We start from the raw sequence: 22,790 nt of genomic DNA on the forward strand, positions 1-22,790 counted from the left end.
TATGAAAATCCTTTATAAAAATGTATATATACTGTATATATAATGTCATTTTCATCACAACCAACAACAATGTTAGGGTACTTGTTTACCAAGGAGAAAGAAACCAAGTCATTAAACAGCTTGAGATGTAACATGAAATGTGTTGCATAAAACAAAGAAAAATATAAATGTAAATATCACTTGAAAGCATATTTTTCCATATCCATTATGTAAATAGAAAAAGGCCAGTGCCTTTCATGTTAACCAGCTATAAATGTAGCTTGACATGTGAAGCACTTCTTGCCCAGATACAATAGGATACTGTTTTCAGACGCAGAATAGGAAGTGCTCACCAAGGCATGCAAATGCATTTATCTCGTTACTACATCTTTATGTATTCCTGACTCTGGAGAATACAGTCGGAAGTGGGTAAATTGAGTAGCTTGACTGAGGAAGTGTCCATCAATGGCTCACGCTCCAGTGCTTATCAAAAGCAACCCTCCTATAATGAATTTGTTTGCGATTTCATATCTAGACCCTCTGGTGAGTCACACCACACCAAGGTTTACAAGCTTTGGCCCTAATCAAAGCTGATAAACAGTGACACAAGAGATGTGGTTTGTTTTAAAGAGACTTTTTTTATTTTCTCTTCAGGGAAAACAGCTTCTATGGAATTCTGCTTAACGGCACCTTTCCACATTTATGACTCACTGGCCCATGAGTGAGATGTTATCCATCATGTTCCAAAAAACTTGCTTGTGCTTATTGGAGGAGGCTTTACAAGCCATCTGCATCAGATGGAGTACAGTAAAGCAGCCAGCAGTGACTACAGGTGCGTGAAGCTTGTCTTTACCACTGTGACACTCTGTTCTCATGGAGTTGGCTGCTATGGTTATGTGCTCAAGCTGCTGGAGTGATCAGTTTCTTGTAGGAGTGAGTGAGACAGAATACAAAGATTCCACACACTGTCCTGTCTATACTCAATGAAAGAATCACTGCATAGTAAAAAGTGTTACTTTCAAGTTTAAGATTGATATTGAGACAAAATATTAATATAGTAGTACTGTCTAGACAAGTTCAGCAGCACCAAAAAGTTTTTCACTAAGAGGGTTATCATGGGAAAATTTACTCACCCACATGTTGTAATAAACCTGTGAGACTTTCTTCTGTGGAACACATTTAAAATGTTGCAATGTTTCTTATCACCAAATTAGCATATTAGAATGATTTCTGAAAGATCATGTGACGCTGGAGACAGTAATGGCTGCTGAAAATTCAGCTTTAGCATCAGGAATAAATGTTATATTTCAAAATATATTAAAACAGAAAGCAATTTTTTTAAATTGTAATAATATTTCACAATATTACATTTTTTTATTTTGATCAAATAAATGCAGCCTTGGTGAGCATAAGAGACTAAATAATAAAATAATTCTCATAATAAACCAAATAAAAAAAAAAAATAATATTGGGAATATAACACATGATTATTCAATGGGAACCAAACATGTCAACATAAATTTAGAAAAATACCTGTATGCAGTTGAACCTAGTCTTATTTTTCATTTAATGTTTCTCTATAATCAATTAAAATTTTTAGCAGTTATAAAATATTGTGCTGTCTTTCATCTGTACTTCTAGACAGGCAGCATATGGCTCTCTCACATATTAAACCTGAAATGTCTCTTTCTCTTGTCAGAAAAAGACTTATAAATCTGACATTCTCACTGCATTAAACTGCTCCTGAGATACCAAGACAGACATCAAATTCATTAGTTCCCTCATTAATTCTAAACGAAAACCAAGTGTAAATATTCTCGTCTTTACCTCTCAGGTTGACATTCATACCCAAATCATATCAAGACTATACACAGTTTTCAGAATAATGTCCTTTTTATCGCCCTTCTGTATAATGCTGTAGTTCAAGCAGAAGAGAAGTTGAGATAACAGGAAGCTTCAGTGCCAATCAGTTCCTTTAAAACGGCATCAGTAAAAATGCAAATTCTCACGTTCCGAAGATAACACCATCGCGGTCCACGGCCATGAATAACTGAATGAGTCCTCATGTGAAATGATGAATGTGCAAAGATGTGTTAATTTGTGTCCAAATAAAGGTGAGTATTATTTTCATTATGCAGAGGCTGCAGGCTCACTGTTCGTCAAAGGCTGCGACAGACACATTTTCTATTTCTCTGCCATCTGTATTCAGATGAGCTGTGCATTATGGACACTCTACAGCAAAAAAAAGCAGATGATCATTGATAAAGATATTCATTGATAGCATAAGATAGCACATTCATAACAGAGAATGTGCACCCTGGGCATCTATTTCATTAGTCTGAAGAGCGATTAAAATCTTAGAATCTTATCTGTTGAAATGACTGTGTGATGTGATGACGACATTCCCAGAGCGAGTGGCGAGCAGTCCTCTGTGGAGCTCCTTACAACAGGAGAATGACACTGAATCCTGATTTACATTCACTGACATACAGTTTGTTTATACTGCTAATAATAATAGCTTATTTACGTGTTTAACCCACTTAGATTAAATCTGGCCCATTATAATTGGAGAGAGCTGAGGGGGTGTAATGACTACTTTGCAAAGTGGGGTAATTAACTGACAGAGGACAGGCTATAATTCTTATTCTGTGGGCTATCTGGCCTGTGGCTTGGCTCCGGTGCTCTCTGTGACAGTGAGGGTGCATGTATTCCTCCCTCCCTCGTATCCTGCGCACGTGCAGCGCATCCTGAGGAGACGGTCGCCACGGGAACCTGCCACGGTCCAGTGTGTGAGGCTGCGAGAGCGGCAGCAGTGACGTAATGCTCCTTGCTGCTTCTGCTCATGAGGGCTGCAGTAATTTGGAGAGGGGAGGAGGCCATAGATGTTGTGTGTGTCAGTGTTGTGTGTTTGTAGGGTGTGTAGTAGTAGCAGGGTTATGCAAACCACAGCATCACTGCAGTATCTTCTTCATCTACTTCTACAGGCCCTTCAAATCCGTTCACATTAAGAGAATATTTTTTCCCAAAAATAATAATAATAATAAAAGAAAATTCTGTCATCATTTTTCAACATTTGCTCACCCTCATGTCGTTTCAAACATTCCATGTTGTTATTTTATCTGTGTACACAAGAAAAGAAGAATTTTTAGAGGAATCTTCCTCAAACCTATCTATTGTATGGCTTTAAAAACAAAATATCAAATATGGTGCATGTCTTATGGACTACTTGCTTTTATGGTGTTTATTTGTCCTTTTTGGACCATGTGTCTGTATAGAAAAGAGCTGCATGAAGATTCTTCAAAAATTCTGCAAAAAAACAAACAAAAAAACAACAACAACATTTATTTTCACTCTAACTTTTTTTTAATTAAATTCAATATTTTCTTATTTTTTATTTAATATTTCTCATTGCAAATCCTTTAATATTACAGTTTCTGTTGGCACATATAAATGTTTCTCACACCAACATATGGCTGGCTGATTTGACAAAAAATGTTACAATTGAAACAGAAATGCAGTCAAAACAGATAGTTAGGCCACAACTTGACTGATAAACTTTTTTTTTTTTTTGCTCCCATACAGTGGAAGTATACTAAAAAAAACATGTATGGTACAGTAATATGATTTCATCTGCAACGACAAAATTAAATTAGAAAGAGAATCACTGGCTAAGATCAACACAAAATATGAGACCATCAGCAATTTTGAGATGTGAATTTGGCACATAGTAAGCATCAAGAAAAATATTTTGTTGGAAAAAAAAAACACTTTGAATAAATGCTTGGTGCTTCTTTGATTTTAAATACAATTTAAAACAATTAAAAAACAGATTTAAATAATAAAAAAGGATCTTCAACCTATCCCATGCTCATGATGGAGAGACACAGTTGTTTCATAATGTATAAAATTGTATTTTAAGCCTGACCTAGAATAACATGAACAGTATCATATAAATGTATTTGCATACTTTTTATGATTTGTACACGGAGAAGCCATAAAATAAAAGATGTAAGAACCCTGTTTAAAATGTACAATAAACTTACAGTTGATTCTTATGAAGCTTCAGTGATTACTTATGCAACTTGAAAAATTCAATGGTGTGACAGGGGACACATTTCTGTTTATGACATACAGACAAAAATGTCTGCTGGGTACATGTTATGAGCAAGACTTTTTCCTACACTGAAGTGTTGCAGGAAATGGTTAGGCTGAGTGGCCCATTATTTATGTGAGCAGGTAGAGAGATTTTATTTACTGGCGGTGGTCCAAAGAGAAGCTACGTAAGGGAAAATAGTGAGAAAAGATATGGCCTTAATGACTGACAACGTCTTTTACCGCGACAGTTACTGGTAAAGTTAGGGAGGATGCATTTGCAGAGCGAACAAGGGACAGCCTGAGTAAGAGAAACACAAATCAAATGCGTCCTACATTTCACCACTGCGTGTCTGCCATCTGCCGTCAAATGGTACCCAAGTTGATTTGTCTATTTAGAAGACACTGAGCTTTTGAATTATGACTGCACTGCTGGGTTAAAATTTTACACTTTGCTCAATGTTGTTATTTGACTTGTAAGCATAGGAGCAACAAATCTCAAAGGAAAGTCTTAGATGAAAGAGTTTGGAGCATCAGACGGCTCACTGCTCTGCTCTACCAAACACCATGAGCAAAACTGCCTCCAGACTGTCACACGGAGCAGACGCTCAGATCCTCACGCTCAAAAAAAGAGGATACTCGCAGCCCTGTTGCATTAGAAGCCCAGGACCCCTGCTTTTATAAATCATTTCTCAGCTTTGATGGGAGAAAATTCTGACAGTCCCTGGGCACTTTTGTTTATGGAAGATTATGAAGAACAGAAGACAGCACATAAAGGCACTGAAGCTTTAACTGCTAGGCAGGGCTCTGCAATCCACAAAGCCCAAAAGCACAAATCAACAAAATAGCCATATATGAACAGCTCTGGTAACATGACCATTTTTTATGAGTGTTGGTTAATGGAGGCTGACTGAAAGGTCAACACAATGTCAAGCTGAAGGTTTTAAGGTGTCCCATGAATCTACCCTAGTGTTCTTAGTAGCAATGAGAAACATGACAACAGATTATCTTCTGTTCTAAAAGTCTGGCTCTGTGAAACTACATAACCCCGGCCCTTTTCCACTGTGTGGTACGACTCGGCTTGGCATGGCTCGGCTCACTTTACTTTGGCTCAGTTTGCTTTTCCACTGCAGTTTGGTACATTATAGACTGATTGTTATAGTTGCACCGCCACCTCATCTATTGACCACAATACAGCCATTGCTTTTTTCAAGTTGCGTGCAATGGTCGTTTAAGGCAAGTCGTTTAAAAAAAGTTGTGCGAACAAACGATACTGCGGTGGCTGTTGCTGACTATTTAAATCTAGCAGGTTTGGTGTCTCCAACGTGACGATTCTCTCTGACCAATCAATGATCTGCAGTGTTTATAAATCACATTTTAGTATTGGTACGGCCTGCTTGGAACCTCAACTGAGGTGGTACTAAAAAAAGTACCTGGTACTAGGTACTGTACACAGTGGAAAACCCACCAAAAGTGAGCCGTACCATGCAGTGGAAAAGCGCTATTATTCTTATCCAAGTGACATCCACTTATACAGGAAGAGACTGATTGGTAAAGCGGTCACACTTTATTTTAAGGTCCAACTATTACTATTAACTACAACTTTTGCCTCAGTAAATTCCTAATTACTGCTTATTAATAGTTAGTCAAGTAGTTGGTACGTTTATGTATTGGGTAGGATTAAGGGATGTAGAATATGGTCATGCAAAATATGTGCTTTATAAGTACTAATAAACTAGTAATATGCATGCTAATAAGCAACTAGTTAAGAGTGAGAATCGGTCCCTAAACTAAATTGTTGCCTGTAAAGCAAGTTTGTTAGTTTAATTTTAAGTAAATTACAATTTTCCCTTTTAAATAATCGGTGATTCCACAGTAATAGATGGGTCTAAAAATTAGAAATAATTCAAATAATCTCAGTGGTTTCTGCAAGTGATTGTACATGAAAGACAACCAATCAGTAAATCAGTGAAAATGTGAGTGCACAAGTGAAAAGAATTTATGTTCTTCCAAATGTAGTAACTGTTGATTATACAATATATGACTGTCGCTTTATCCACATTGGTTCAACAATATAGAATTTACATCATTAATTACATCACATGGATTAATAAATTCTGCTAGTGTATGATTTCGAGACTGAACATGGCATCTGATTGTTAGGTCCCCATGTCATCACTAACAAGAAACTATGCTTCCTAAAAACAGCCCGAGAGCTGTAGTTCCAACTTTGTATGTTTTTGATGCTGTTCGCAAATGTTCATTGGAACTGGTTTCGGGAAACACTGAATCATCGAACTATGTAGGTAATGACAGAACTTGTGACCAGAGTTGACAAAACAATGCTTTTGGGAAACATACCCCAGATCTGAGCATGCAATGATTTTGGCATATTTTTGTGTACTGTAAGTAACAGACCAAAGGGGTTAAGATTGGTTAGCTTTGTAAAGTTAGTCGCTGCTGGTAGGACATTATAAAGTACACTGTCAAAAATGTGCAATATTTGCACATGTAGGTCACTGGGGCAGTAAACTTAAAGGGACATCTCTTTCCCTAAATGGTGCATATTTGTACCTTACAGTAGTACTGCTATGAACCTTTTAGGGGTAAATAAGATACAAAGATGTCCCTCTTAATGTGCTGCCCCGGTTACGAGCTGTTGTGGCCCTAATGGTACTATTTTTGCATTTTGTCTGAGAGTGTAGCCATTTATTCTAAAGAAATGCATTTTGCAGATATTTCACTATGTGATAGATGTTTTTTTTCCAGTGAATATTTTGTGGAGGGCTTTTAAAAGCCTAAAATGGATCTATAATAGGACTGTCTGCGGCCTTTGACGTCACAGCCTAGAAGAGTTAATATTGTGAAGAGTTTGGGAGTGTGAGCCATTTTGTGCTGCCATTCATCAATTTATGTTGTCAGGACATCATTTTCCTTCCTCTAGAGTAGGGGGGACCAGACGTCCTGGTTTTTGGTGTCCTGTCCTCGGAAATGGCCCTGTTTAACAGCATGTTCAAAACAACGATTACTTTCACCAGCAGAGGTGCTGCGAGCTACTGATGACTAGTCTCGTGCCGCTACTGTAGCCATGAAGAACTTTGAAGAGAGCAGAGCGCTATTATCATCAATTATCAAAAGAGACACCGTTATTGGTTTCAAGGTAGTCACATACTAACTATATACGTCAAAACAAAGTAAAACGTTTGTGTGCACTTTATAACAAGGCATGATAATGTTGTGGGATTGTTTTGCACACAGTGTTAAACATTCCTGGGACTTCCGCTGTCAGAACTCCGATATGAATAATATATAAAAGAAAAGAAAAATAAACTAAACAATAACACTCACAGAAAGCACATACTTTGGCTACGTTCACACTGCAAGCTGAAACGACCCAATTCCGATTTTTTTGCCCCTATGCGACCTGTATCTGATCTTTTCATGACAGTCTGAACGACACAGATCCGATCTTTTCAAATGTGACCCAGGCCACTTGGGTATGTGGTCCTGAATCCGATACGTATCCGATCTTTTGAAATGCGACCTCCGTCTGAACGGCCAGGCCACATGTATCCGACCCGTACGTCATTGATACGCTACAAACGTCATAATTCTGCGTTGAAGTAGGCGGGAACGAGAAGATAGAAGCCACTCACATCAGTATCCCACCACTCCTGGCTGCGACTCTGCACCCACACGTTTCTCTGTACCGACGTTGCTAACACTGCTCCACAAAACGCCATGGCCAAAAACCTTGCTCTCCTCCTTCTTTTTAATTTTCTTCTTAAAACGAGAAGATTGTAATTGTGCTGGCTCCGTTGGGAAAATAACTTTAATATTGCAAAAAGAGCTCTGCTGTTGACTAGACTGTTGTTGACATCCATGTTTAACGTTAGCTACTTCCGCAAACAACGAGTTACGTCGTTGACCGTTGAGTACTCTTCTGCGCATGCGGGTCACTTCTGGGTCATTTCACGTTCACACAGGAGATCACAAAAGGTCGCATTTAATTGAAAATGTGAACGGCCTTGCAAAAAAATCGAATTTTTTCAAAAAATCGGAATTGAGCATTAAGCCCTGCAGTGTGAACGTAGCCTTTGTGGCCAAAGTGAGCCTAAAATGCAAAATAATAAATCTGATTAGGGATAGTAAAAGCTTTAACATAAAATAACTAAAAAATGTTAAATACAGTCTTCATTTAGTAAATAAAGTTTTATTTTTCATATGTTCTTGTATTTATTGTTTTATTTTTAATGTGCTTTTGTAAAGTCATAATTTTGTTATAATCCTATTTACTTATAATCTGTTTATTATTTGCAATAGTTACTATTTACTTTTCATAGTGTGATTTTTGGTGAACAGTAGGCCTTTTAATAAACTAGGGTAAGTTTGATCCCTAAACATCATTGTAATTATTAATTATATTAATTATATTGAAACCACACAAAAAAACCATACACAAATATATACAAATATATAAGTGACATTTCAATTATATTTTGACCACTGAACTAGGAAATGTCCCTGGATGATCATTTCAGAAATCTGGTCACCTTACTCTAGAGTGAGCAGACAACTTTATAGTTTAGAAAACCTTAGTGCTTAAATATTAATTTAAGGGGTTTCTATTTTCAGGGTTTTAATGAAACCAGGCTTTGGTGATTAGAAAAAAATATACTGTCTGGATCTCAGTTCCCATGAGCAAAGATGGAAGATTTCAAATCACATTCTTCCAGAGGATAATGCAGTATGTCAGCTGAGTAACTGTCATTAAAATGAATGAGAATGTTAACGGTATCTTTCTCCAGGTATTATAGACCTGCTTGCATCAGACGGTTAGTAAATGGACTGTGGCTCACACTACAGGATTTAAACAAGTTGTTTGCTAAGCAATGCTATGAAACAGTTCCTCCAACTGTTTGCTGTATAATTTGTACAGTTGGTTTTCACCGTGCCCAAAAATGGTGCATTTCCAAAAAGGTACCCAAACAAAACTGCATTGGTTTGAAGACTTGCTTTTCCCTTATAAATTCCCACTTTTGGCAACACTCTTAAAAAAGCACTTCGCTTCACTCCTTTGCAGCAGTCGCTTATGTTCAGTGGCAGTTGAGTTTTTCTCACTCTGTCCCTCTCCATCACTGTTATATGGACAGGATGAAATGTGTAAAGTGAAGGATGACAGTAAACCTGGGAGTTCTCTCTCCTCAGCATGTCCTACCCTCACCCTTACAAAGAAGCATGGCAGCATTGTGATATTATCCAAAAAGAAGAAAGAAGAAGCAAGACACTTATCAACTGGTAAGATTGGAAAATCAGCTGGACACCCATCTAAACCAGCTTAAATGCAGTTTGGCCAGACTAGGAGACCAGCTAAACAAGCACAAAATCTTAAATTCTAAGCTAGCTAGCTAAAACCAGTAAACCACCTTAGGCTGGTTTAAGGTTTTTGTTTTTTTGTCTTTGTCAGCAAAGGATTCCGCATACACCCCAACACCTGCAGTGGCACTTTAACACAGAGCTAAAATTGCCACATTCCATTCATTATACACAATTATTGTATGTACGGGTTTGACTAGAATCAACTTAATCTCGCATAGCCAGACCTTCAGACTTACAGCAGAAGCAGGGTTGACAGGTTTTCACAGCAAAACCCGCCCAATTGCTACTCAAAACTAGCCCAAAACTAGCCCAATCGCTTTTCAGGGGTGATCCCCCAGTAAAAACCACATTCTGGGGGTAAAATAAATTTTTTTGGTGGGGTTTCCCTGGTAAAAGTCGCATTCCAGTGTTAAATATCATGTTATTGGGTCGCTTCAACCCGCGGACATTAAAAACATCCCGTGGCAACATTGTTAAAGTAGCCCAATCCCACGGGAAAGCCGCGGACTTGGCAACACTAGGCAGAAGGTCTGGGAACCTTGGCCGCTTTGAATGGCAAGGACCGCCCAAGAGGCCATATGACTGACAGATAAAGCAAGCAGTCACGTTCATCGTTTTGTGCTGTGTCATGTTTAGGGGTGTGGAAATGTCCCCACAATAACAGAATGTGTGTAAAACTCTTGGATGTATTTTAGAGATTCTATGCCATGAACTTTAAATATTTCAAATACTTTTAAAAATCCAGCGTTTCGTTGATCCTGATAAGCGCTCATTATCACAGTTGTATATATTTGCATATTTGTTTCCAGGCGGAAAGTTAAAGAACGCGACAAGCACGTCTCCCAATAATACCTAAATGTATGACGGAAAATGTTCATTGACGAGCTTTTTTCCCATGACTAAGATGAGACAATCACGAGACTACGAAGACAAAATTAAAAATGGCTGACAAAATTAAAACTAGGTAGGGGTCAGGTCAATTTTGCAGTCAAAGTGATATTTCTGTGAAATTTTGCGGTCCGAAATAAGGTCAGCAGTGTGTAGATATATGAAGCACAGCTCACATAGAGGTCACTTTCAAACTAAGCAGTTTTCTGTCAGTCAGTGTGGTGAAATCACGTGACTAACTTGAACAAAATCTGAGTGGGGAACTATTTTGCCCTTATGATAAACTCCTGAACATGCAGATTCCCATCGAAATGACTGGATTCCACAGAGCAACGGTAAATGTGACCTCCCATTTAGGTGATCTAAAAACAATGGAAGTCCATGAGATGTTCTCCTTAATATAGTGACACAAACAAAAGTGTTTTTGAGTGTGCTTGTGTTGTGTTACCTTGCACGGCCTGGAGTTTGTGAGTCTGTATGATGATACAGAGCTGGAGCACCAGCTGAGGTGCGCTCTCCAGGAATGTGGCCAATAGGTGGAGCATACTGACGTCAGCATACTCGTACACCATCCTCCAGTAGAACCTCCAGCGGTCATTCTCTCCGCTCTGTCTGCTCCTGATGCCCAGGTAGATGGTGTGGAAGTACCTGCGTGAGACACAAAGAAAACCCTTTTAAAACCTTTCTCTCTGAACTCTCAATGACAGGGCAGAATCAGCTTCTGCGACAGACACACGGCTAGAATATCTCAATGTTTTGTCTGCTTTTCTTTTAGACCTTACCTTACAACCGGACAGACTGTTCCCAGCTATGTTGGTCTCTGTGGTGTTTTGTAAACAAGATTTGCCCATTTTGAACTGCTGCTGAATTATATTATTTAATGTCAAAGCTGATGACTCAACGCAATCTCAAAATGATTCAACCAAAAATGGAACATTATGACATCGCAGCATGAATAGTTAAACACTGAATCCTTTATAATGTGTGTAGACAGTAGACACTTTCCACAAAATTGGACCTTTATCTTTTTTAATTCATCTTCAAAAAATGATCAGTGAAAGGAGGTGTTTACTGTTAATTATTAACTCTAAAGGAAGTTAAATGATATTATAAATTTGAATGTTTTGTTATTATGTTTGTTATGTTTTATTTCATTTTCTTTTTATATGAGGTTTGCGATCAGAACTTTTTATAGATATAAGCATAAATGAACATCACCAATAAAAAGACAACATTTTAATAATTAAAAAACTATTAAAATAGTAAATTACGAGATCAAATGATGCAGGGCAACAAAAAACAAAAACAAAACAAAAAAAAAACAGAGAAACTTAGTCAAATTCATAAAATTTTGTATTATGCCATTAACAATTAAATTTTTTTAGTATGTTATTAACAATTAAATTTTTTTACTACACTTAAATGAACAGGCTATCACTTCAACAGACTGTGGTTAATTAACCCTTTAAGATCTCTTAGGTGGTACAGGCCAAGATCCCCATTTTAACATGGGAGTACAGGCATGTGACGTCTTTAACACAAGCTACCCTTTATGCTAGATAACATACTGTATCTAAGAGTTCTCACAACAAACACACGGGATGCGTGTCTACAGCGCTTTAAAAAAAAAAGTCATGGAACACCAAAGTGTGCTGTATAAATGGAAAGTGCCTGTAACGATTACATTAAAAGAAAGTAAAGAAACTAAATTATTAAAGGTTTTGTGAGTGAATCTTGGTGAGGACGTCTGCAGTTGGATGTAACTCACCTCTTCATGGGCCTTTCTGCTCCTTTAGGCATACAAAGCTTTTTATTTGCTTGTAATAAAGTGAAAAAGTTCCTGTGCAAAAACTGAGGTATTTTAAACTAATTATCACATCTATATTTACCTTCCTAATCTTCCTCGTATGATTCAAATGTAAATTTACATTTTTAATATGCACCTTTGCAAAAAGGTAAGGAATACAGATGAGCTTATTCTACTTAATACACTCAAACAGTTATACAGATATTTAACAAAAGAAACCAAAAATGATTATATTACATAATATGCTAAATGCTACTACTAAATTCATTGCATGAGTTCACATGTGATACCTTAGGTAATAGGTAAAACGGATTTTGCTTGCTTTACTGGAAGAATGTCTCGTAGTTACTAGAAAATCTTTGCTTCAAACACCAAATAGTATCTGAAGTCATTCTGAAATAAAATCTATATTTTATGGTACCAACTCTGAAAGCCGCAGCAATAATCTCAAACAAATTCACTTTTAAAAATTCTTGCTTGCAAAAAGGTGGAAAATCTGTAGGAACTGCTATGGCAACACTGGCCTATTTTGCAACAAAATACCAGGAAAAGAAAAGGATGAATGTGACAGTATGTCACAGACAAACACACTCATAATGAATGACCGCAACACAAAGATCTTTTTAAAGCGCTGTGTCATCTGCTAACAGTAATGGATTGGTGGTGAATGGTGTTAAGGTCTCTCAGTCTGAGGTGAGTTACTGTGGCCCGTGGGTTAGTGTGATGCTAAAGGCATCTGCTTGCAGTGACGTGTCTTTGCCAAGTGACCCGTCCCTGCTTTTTCCCCAGCAATCCCCACTGTGTAGATTACCCTTTGACCCTAATAGGCATCCAGCCAAGAACAGACACACACTTCCATTTACACACACTTATTCTCTCTCCCCAGAGATTCATTAACAGGAAGTTAATAACAAGAGGGCTTCAAACACAATGTGTATAAATGCTTATGGGGGATACAGTCTTGTTTGCACAATGTTGTGTCATTGATTTCTTTGAGAGTGGCAGCTGCCCACTCTGTCTGCCAGATTCTCTCTGCTACAGTCTGCACTTTGATCATTTGTATGCAAAGCATGATTTTATAGTACACTACTTGCCAACTTCAATCAGTTCAGAGGCAATAAGTTTACATGTAAAAGATAATGGATACGTTGACTTATGGACAGAAAAAAAAAAATTGTTCACTAAGGTAAATGTGGAGCACAACACTCATAACAAAATTGAAACTGTATGCCTTGAGGTATTGTGTTTGTTGAACACATTCTTGAATATAAATGAGTAGAAGGCACTGTACATTTTGCCCAGCTGTTATTCCTTCATGCTTACTCTGCATTAGGAAAGGGTTCTAGATCAGTGTTTCCCAAGCACTGTTGAAATGTTGAATGTTTAACCTATACTGTTGAATCTATAACAGAACTTATGACTTTAAAAAATATTACCGTCTTGTCTTGTCTTGTCAAAAGATTACAAGAATTTCTAATAATAAATAATAATTACAAAAATAAAAAATACAATTAATTTGTAGACATAAAAAATATTTGTACAAATTTAATTTGTATAAATAAATATATATATATAACTGAACTTATCACTTTAAAAATATTAGAGCTGTCAGAAGATTACAAGAATTTCTAATAATGAATAATAATCAAAAAATAATAATTTGTAGACATTTTTAAAATACAATGAATTTAAAAACAAATATAGAAAACAAGTTATAATTTTAAAAATATTAGGGCTGTCAAAAGAATTTATGATTAATATTTTAAGAATTTATAGTAATTCATGATAACTGTAAATGAATTAGGCAAATAAATAAATACATAAATACATACATACATAATTACATAAACTAGAAATAAATGACTTCAAAACTATTAGGCTGTCAAAAGAATTTATATTAATTAATGATAACTAAAAAAAAAATTTAATAAAAATAATGTGAGTGAATGAATGAATGAATGAATACTACAATTTCCCAGACTGCTTCCATTTGAGAGGAAGCTGAAGTCTGTCTGACTCATCCACTGTATTGATTGTTTTTAGTGAATCATTGCAATAATGGTCATTTTAATAAGATTTATGATCATTCAGGATGATATTCAGTATGAGCTAACAGACGCACATTTCTGGTTTGGTGTTAGTGAAGGCACTGTGTCTTGCTGATGGCGCTGTGTGGATACGTAAGACAAAACGGTTAGGAAACACTGTTCTAGATGTGTCAGGTTTGATGTTCACTGTATCAAACCATGGCCTATTTTTTGATACAGTCTTGCCTTTGCAAGTAGGTCTGGAATACAATTAATACAGATCCTCAACAGATAGCAGGCAGTGCTCAGCTGAAAACATGAAGCGCTGATGATATTTTTAAATAAAGAAATGGTGCAAGTAAAGACACTGTTCAAATATGAATGAAGCAATAAGGGCAGATCAAGTCTATAGATGATGTTCTCTGGCTCTGTCATAGTGGAAACTGTATCAGTAGTGACCAATTCAAAAGAAAACCATGACAAAAGTATCACAGTCGCCCGGTGCAGAGCAGCAGGGATGCAGTATGATCTTCCGGCTGACCTTAAGAGTGGGTGTCTGTCCAGCTTCTTTATCAGATAAGTGGATTTCAGAAGAGGTCTGCGCTTGAAAACTCAGTCTCCTGGCATTTCCACCACTCACCCTAAAGGCCAAACTAAGAGAGGCCTCTCATATGACCGTTGTTTGGATTTCAGTTAAGCCACGGGTCGTCTATGTTTCCGTCTCTGCAATATGTATCCCCTTCTTATACTGTCCACCTGAAACCAGGAGGTCTGGCCATCCACTGAATCATATTACTGCATGTTGCTTAAAGCATTCTATCTACCAAATCCCCATTCAGAATGGGATTAGACAGATGTTGATGTGCATCCTCTTGCCTTGATTGGATTATTCCTGCATCTCAGCACTCAGAGGGGTGGGAGGTAACAAAAAAAGCAAAATTGCCTGAGGAAATCATAATGATTCATACATTCAGATCACACATAAGTCAAAGACCACTGAGGAAAGAATCATAATTGATATAAAAAAAATATATATATATATATATATATATATATATATAAATAATAACTTGCCCTAATTTAAATGTACAATTTTTTTTTTCTTAACATTTTTTAAAGAAACTTATTGGTTTGTCAACTCTATAGTTTTATAATAATTATTTAATTTAATTTAATTTAATTTAATTTAATTTAATTTAATTTAATTTAATTTAATTTAATTTAATTTAATTTAATTTAATTTAATTTAATTTAATTTAATTTAATTTAAGGAAAATGTTAAAGGGATAGTTCCCTAACATTGAAAATTATTGTAATCATTTACTCACTCTCATGTTTTTTTCAAACCAATAATACATTGGTTAGTCTTCTAAACACAAGGTAAATGGTTTATTTTAATGAGGTTTCTGTTCCCCCACTGAAAGTCCAGGTAACCAAACTTTAGAGGATCCTAAAGGTCATATAGACAGCCGAAATAAAATCTGTTCATTATATAACTCATATCTCCTGACAAGACTTGGATAAAAATTAATTCAACCCCTTTATGACCTTTTTGGATCTTCTGAGTTTTGGTTACCTGGATTTTCAGTGATTAACCAAACTCTCATGGGTTTGGAACAGCATGAGGGCAAGTAAATGATGACAGAATTAAAAATTTTGGGTGAACTATACCTTTATGTTTTAATATGTGGTTAACTTGTTTTTAGATTGTTTGTATGTTATTTAAAGACATGAAAGGAGGCCAGAAGACTTCAAGCCTATAATTGGAAACCTAAAAACACACGATAACACACCTGCCAAGAGCAATCCAGTTATCCAGCAAACCTGTCTATTTGTTAGTCATGTTAGAGCCCCTACACTGAAGCTGTTTGTTTGGTCTGAGGCCTGTAGCTGTGCACTGCCTGCTGTATCTCAAGAAAAGATGCTTCCTCTTTCTCTTGATATTTCTCTCCTTCTCTTCAGGCTAGGGGCCTCCTCTTCATCACTGTCTCATTTAAACTCCCCAACCATCGCCGCTACTGGCCATCACACTCACACGCACACACACACACACACACACACACACACACACACACACACACACACACACACACACACACACACACACACACACACACACACACACACTCACAAGTGCATCAGCTCAGTGCTTCCCTAACCTGCCAATCAGGTAGTAAAAAACAGCCCTGTGAGAGCACTTTGAAAGTGCTTTTTTTAACTGCATCAAACACGTATAAAAAAAAAAAAACAGCCTTTGATACATCCCTGATCTGGACCTTTAATATTTAACCATCAACAATTTAAGGAACATTTTGGGTTACTGACACAACCCATTCAAATATTTCAAAGGAAAGGCCACGATATACTTTAAACGAAATCGAAGAATGAACTGATATGACGTCATTTTGAACAAAATCAGGCCAAAACGAAGTTTGTTTTGAGTTCATTTGGCAGTTCGAAACACCAGTTTGTTTCGGCTCCTAAACACCTTTGAGTTTGTATTGGTCCGTGGCGGTTATGCAATCGGTGGGTGTGTTCTGAAACTCCACCTTCTTTTGACATGCGATTTTTTTTTTCCCTGGTTCGTTTCTCATTCAACGGAGGTCAGGCAAGAGAGAACAATCTCTCCGGCTAGTCACTAGCAACATGAATACACTGGAGTGTCGAATAGCTGAGCTGGCACAAATATATCTGCACCTGTACGATCGCTCATGGAGAGACTTTAAAGATTCAGAGAAAGCATTTAATTCCTAGAAAGAAAATGCAATGAAGCTTGGTGTCGACGACCCGGAGTTATGCAAAAAGCGATGCAGAGAAACATCCGAGACAAGTCTTCCAAAGCCACGAAAAGAATGAAACGAAAGAGTAAAGATATAAGGTAGCAAGTACCAAATATATGTTTTTCAAATAAATGTTACACCATACTGCTGCTGCTGCTGCTGTTGTTCTTTCAACAAGCAAATTTAAAGGGTATACAGTAAATGAAATGCCAAACGAATATACAATAATAAACCTTTGTTTTTATCAAAAGTAAATCATGACACCACATAAAATATAAAAAGGTGTAACAATTTATCCAGTTTAATATAATAAATGAACACTAATAAAATAAAGTAACAAACTGGCTCCAATATTTTTTTTCCACATCATCCTAAAGTTTTACAGACTATGAGACATTCACACTTCCCATAAAGGACTGATTATGGTTCTTTTGTATTGCAAACATGATAATTGACTCTGAACTGCTGCTAATCATTATTCTTTTGTCTATAATATTCTGACCATTGGTGCCCGTCTCACACGTAGATTGCCTACACATAATTTCAACGTTTTTGTGTTTAGCGGATATACGTGAACATTGCGAGTTATGTTTACATCAATCTACACCCCGCCTCCAGCAGCGCGGGGGAGTTGGAATGTTCGAAAACAATATACCATCACTCAGCCTTTGCAAACTTCTTTTTGCCCCCAAACAAAGAACGAAAACGTATAGTATACCGGAGCCTGAATACTTTCAATTAACACGCACACACACACACACACACACAGAGACATACATATATATATTAGTCTTGAATCATGGGACTGCCACTCTATTCTCAACATACAGGCCACCACATAAAAAAAAAAGCAATGGCAGGATCTGTGGGCAGTGGATGTTTATTTCACATCCTCCTGACCAGGAAATGAACCTTCCATAGTACAGTTACATTATGAATAAGGATCGGGTCATTGTTTATTCATAACAATTTGACTGAGGTTCCAGAGTCTTTCTCTCTCTTCCAGCACAGGAAAAAATATTTGGTCAGGATAAACTTCTACAAGTTTAAAAGGTGTTTTTTGTTTCTTTGGTCATGTTTTAGCCACCAGGTGACCCAGAAATACCACTCATGCTCCCTCAAAAAAATTAGCTTCATGATGTTTCGACAGGAACATCTGTAAAGTTTTTATGTATGCCTCCATCTAGTGTATCCGTTACAGTCAAATCATTCTTCCTCTTCAAACGTAGCTCTCGCGTCCCTATATACCTCACTCACAGGTAGTTGCTCATTGAGATTCAGAGGAGAGAAATTCAATCAATAAAGCTGCACTGGACTGTCATGGTATAAAATCAAATCCTCTTCTATCCACTGAAGTTATACATACTATAACTTCAGTAGTTTTGGGTTTATACGCTGAGGTTATTCAGTGACATGCAGAATTTTCATGCTTAAAAGAACATGACCTGTTAATGGCAACAGGAGGAGCAGTCAGTGAGGAACAGGACTTTGCTTTTACACCGGAAGGCGAGCGGGACGGCATGAGTGACAGCCGCAGACAGTCTACAGGTCACACAAGGGAATGTGCCTGCTCTTCATCTGATTTCTGGGGGCCAGGGGTCCACAAGCCTCCAGAGGAAGGATTATGCTGTGCTGCTCTCAACGCACAAACTTATGCACACTAAAACTCTGGAAAGAAAGTGCAACTTTTAGAAAAAACACCTTGATGATTAATTTATTGCCAGGCAATACTAGATACTGTTTTAAAAGCAATCTGCTAGAACTCTAAAAAAACAAACCAGCCATCATCACCCATACAAGTGAAAGATTACATTCACAGCAATATGCTGGCGATGCATGGAACGATGCCTGCTCGACTCAGACTCGCTGTAAAGTAATATCAGTATCACTGTGTAGGCAGTGTGCTGTCACACAATGGTGGATGGACTAATGCCATACTCTGATGGCATGTAGGAGACGACTGCATATCAGCAGAATGGAAGGAGGACATGTGTTTGATGTACTGTGTGCCTTCATTCAACAGTCACATGAGTCAATGCAACTCTGACCTTTCATGGTCTTGGACTATACAAACAGGCAACAAGGTTGTACTTTTTCATTTGTCTCATCTCAAGGCATAGCTAAAAGTCCATCATGGCAGCAGATATAAGTTTGGACTGAAAATCTAAACTTCCACACGGCCCATGGGGCTCGTTGCAGACAGGAGGCCAGAATTCAATATACTTACGTAGCTGCTCAAAGCCTATCCAATGATAAATTTCTGCTGTCCAGTTGCCAAGAGGGACCGACTCATTCCAAATCAATTGAACCTTGTTATTCAACAATTACGCCCGTTTTTTTGTTGCATGATGATGGAAAGAAGGTCACTGGCACACAACGCATCATAAATAGTCACCGGCGCCGAATATTGCTGTATACTAAATTCTTGACATGGCCCATCTTTCCCGCATTTACCAGTCACTGCAGGGACATAAGTTAGAAGCTTGTGAGGAGAACTGCAGAAAAATTTACATGAGTGACAGCAACATTGCCAGCCAAAAAATAAATAAATAAAAATATCAGCACGGTTGGATTCACAATAGGATAATTTGGGAATTTAATTATTAAACTCATAATAGATTCATATTAAACATTCAGTTCCTTTGAATTTATTCACACACCCACACCCCAGACATAATTCAGTCAAATGCGATTTGGTTTTCAAGAGCTCATATTTAAAAATGACTGTATAATATACTTAAATTATGAGATTAATAATGATAGCAGTTAGTCATGCCGTGTAACAGCTTAAATCTCTCTCTCTCACACACACACACACACACACACACACACACACACACACACACACACAAAGCTAATTAAAAGGGTGCAGAATGAACTGAGTGAGTTTTTGGTTGTCTGATATGCAGTTGGTCTAAAATAGATCGGTCAGCAAATCATAGAGAACCATGTCATTCGCTCATGCCAAAGGGAAAATTCAGCTGTGTCATTAGAAGAAAGGTGACGCCATGACAGTGCATTGTTACAACGGTTCACAAACGAAAGAACAAGAACAATGACTAGAAAGACGACAGGTGCATTGCCTCATGCACGCAGTGACCAACTGGAACCTATAGCGCAGGGGCTGTTATGTAGGTTTTCTCCCTGGCAAATGTTGCCTTTATTAGATACACAGAGGGCCAGTGCTTTCAGGCTTACCACACTCAGAAACTTGTGAGGGACCAGAGTTCCTGTTTATGGGAAACTTTCAAAAAGGACTTCCTGTCAAAATAGAAGTCTCCCTCTTTGATTATACATAAAACTCACTCACACATGCACTCAAATGTTGTCCCATAAGTCCCATAAACAAGCAAACCACTTTCCTGAAGGAAATCCCAGTGCTTGCGAGAAAAATAATAATGTTTACAAGCTGCATGCACTGCTTTATCGTTGACAAATGATAAAAGAAGACATTTGCAAGTTTTGTTTTCTACAATGATTTGAGGGTAAATATCCATATCATCCAGCACTCTTTTTGTTTTCTGTCTTACAAAATATCCCATTACTATTGCAGTGTGAGAAACCGCTCCAAACAATACAGTGCTAGACTGAACTGTCCAAATTAATCAAACTCATAAACAATTTCAGACCTTTATGCAAACCCATTTGATGATTATATCAAAAGAGTGATTCTGATTCTAAACAGCTTATAGACAACACACATGACATGATTGTTGGAATATTATCAAAGAAAATTATTCTCAGGTTGGTATACATCAATCCCACTGACAATTTTTTTTTATCAGTAATATTTTACTAGGACACAACAGTATTTCACTAAGGCTCGTGCCCCAGTAAAAAAGTCTACAGAGCACAACAGTAAAGTAAAACAGAAATAACGGAAGTAAAAACTCTCCATAGTGGGCGGACACTAACGCACTCTATAAATGGTTAAATATGTGCACGGAATACAGAACCAATCATAATTCAGTATACAAATATATATAAGAAAGAAGACCAATCATAGTTCAGTATTTAAATACTACAATGACATCATACCCGTTAGCTATCAACACACGATCCCTCATCCTCAAAACACAGTGCTGCCTTGCAAAAACTGTAAGCAGACAAACTAATCATGGCATGCCAGTATAACTGAAGCTCAAAATTCAAGTCAGCTTTATTTTTTTATGTAATTCAAATATTTTTCATCATCACACTCAAATCATGGATTTCTCTGAAACAATGTCTATTCCCTGCTCTGATTAAGAGAAATGGTTGTGTGAGGGAAACACAGCAAGGGCGCAGAGGGATAGAGAGAGAGCAGGAAAGACTGTGTGTGTGCACACATGAGTGATTTAGAAAATTACATTCAGCTTGTGGTAACATCCAGGCACGTTCCAGTGGCCTCACGGCACTCCTCTACTCACTCATCCTGCCTGATTCACCTTCACCACACTCTGAGTTAACAGCCCCACGGGAAACACTGGAGAATGGGCCACAGCCCCATGAATAACGAATTCAATGGCCCTTAAATACAACAGCGGGCAATTAACGAAGTGATTAATATTGATGTGTCGATGCCAGCTGATATATACAAGATACATGCAGTAGAGCATGATATCTGCTCCATATTTTCAAGCCGACTGATGTTACACACTTTGTTTGACCTGGGTTAGACCTGCGGTGCAATGTGGCAGATTTTCTGTGAAAGCCCTCTGTAAAAACACAAAGAGGGGCCACAAAATAAAAATGTACATTCATTAACCTTCATTTGAGAGCACCACAATAGTCCTTCTAAGTAAACCAAAGAGGACTCGCAGGAATACTCCACTTACACAAACGAATGAATCACACTGTTTTGTTCGTCTCTGAGCAGCAAAGCCTTTGAATAACAAATCAGCCTTTTGCCTCCATTTAATCTGTATTTCTGCTGATAAGAAAGCTGTACATGGAAAAAAAAAAAAGGTCACAGAAAAACACAAATCAGAACTCACCTATTTCATACTTATTCATACTGCCGTTCATCAATCAAACCCTATCTGAACTCTAAGCGTTGTGCTGAACACACACTAGAGCAATTCATAAGTCCCCTTCAGGTTTTGAACAGTAGCACAAAAGGTCACTAACTGAAAATTACTAAAGTAGTTTTAGATGTATTATACTACCATTCATAAATTTGGGATTTTTTAAAAACACAGGCTACATTTACTTGATCAAAAATACAGTAAAAATTGCAATATTATTACAATTTGAAGGAAAAAAAAACTTATATATTTTAATGTATCAACATTCATCAAACAGGGATGATAAAGTTTTGGGGAAAAAATAAATAGTGGAAAGATTTCAAAAAGGTGGTTTCCTGAAAATCCTGTTTTAGTCTACTGAAACATTTAGCCTACTGAAATCAGATGCATGGTGTTTTAAACTTCATTTTGAATTCCAAATTGCCCTTACATCTCTAAAACTACCCCCTGTTGAGGAGCATTTCTTTTTAAATATTTGACATAAATATGCAAACATCCATCCTTGCCTCTGAAAACTGCAGACACCATTTAATTCTCACAAATAATTTCTTCCACTTTAACTCAAAGCACCCCTATTGCTACTCTTTCTGTCCACGAGCTGTCTGGGATATTGATCAGGACTGATGATGCTGTCCTGTCCAGCACTCGATTTCTCCACACAACAACCGACCGACTGACAGCTGTAGATCAACATGCCTGATGATGGCTCCAAACAGACCGACAGAATCATTCAGACAGTCATGTATAATAGATGATAATCAAAAGGCTAGATCACTGTATTATTAAAAGGAAGACTTCATCAACAATTCTGTAGCTTTACAGACACTTACTA

The 22,790-nt window shown here is 37.3% G+C and overlaps 1 protein-coding gene across 1 annotated transcript in view; it reads right to left on the reverse strand.

Annotated features, from left to right (window-relative positions):
- LOC109067001 (XK-related protein 4-like) overlaps positions 1–22,790 on the reverse strand; it is a 48,359-nt gene that overhangs the window by 6,680 nt on the left and 18,889 nt on the right. The window contains exon 2 of the mRNA XM_042774197.1: positions 10,787–10,986. Coding sequence (XP_042630131.1) covers positions 10,787–10,986 — 200 coding nt within the window. The remainder of the gene's footprint in view (positions 1–10,786; positions 10,987–22,790) is intronic.

This window comes from Cyprinus carpio, chromosome A2, assembly GCF_018340385.1.
Source record: "Cyprinus carpio isolate SPL01 chromosome A2, ASM1834038v1, whole genome shotgun sequence".
Taxonomy (NCBI): Eukaryota; Metazoa; Chordata; class Actinopteri; order Cypriniformes; family Cyprinidae; genus Cyprinus; species Cyprinus carpio.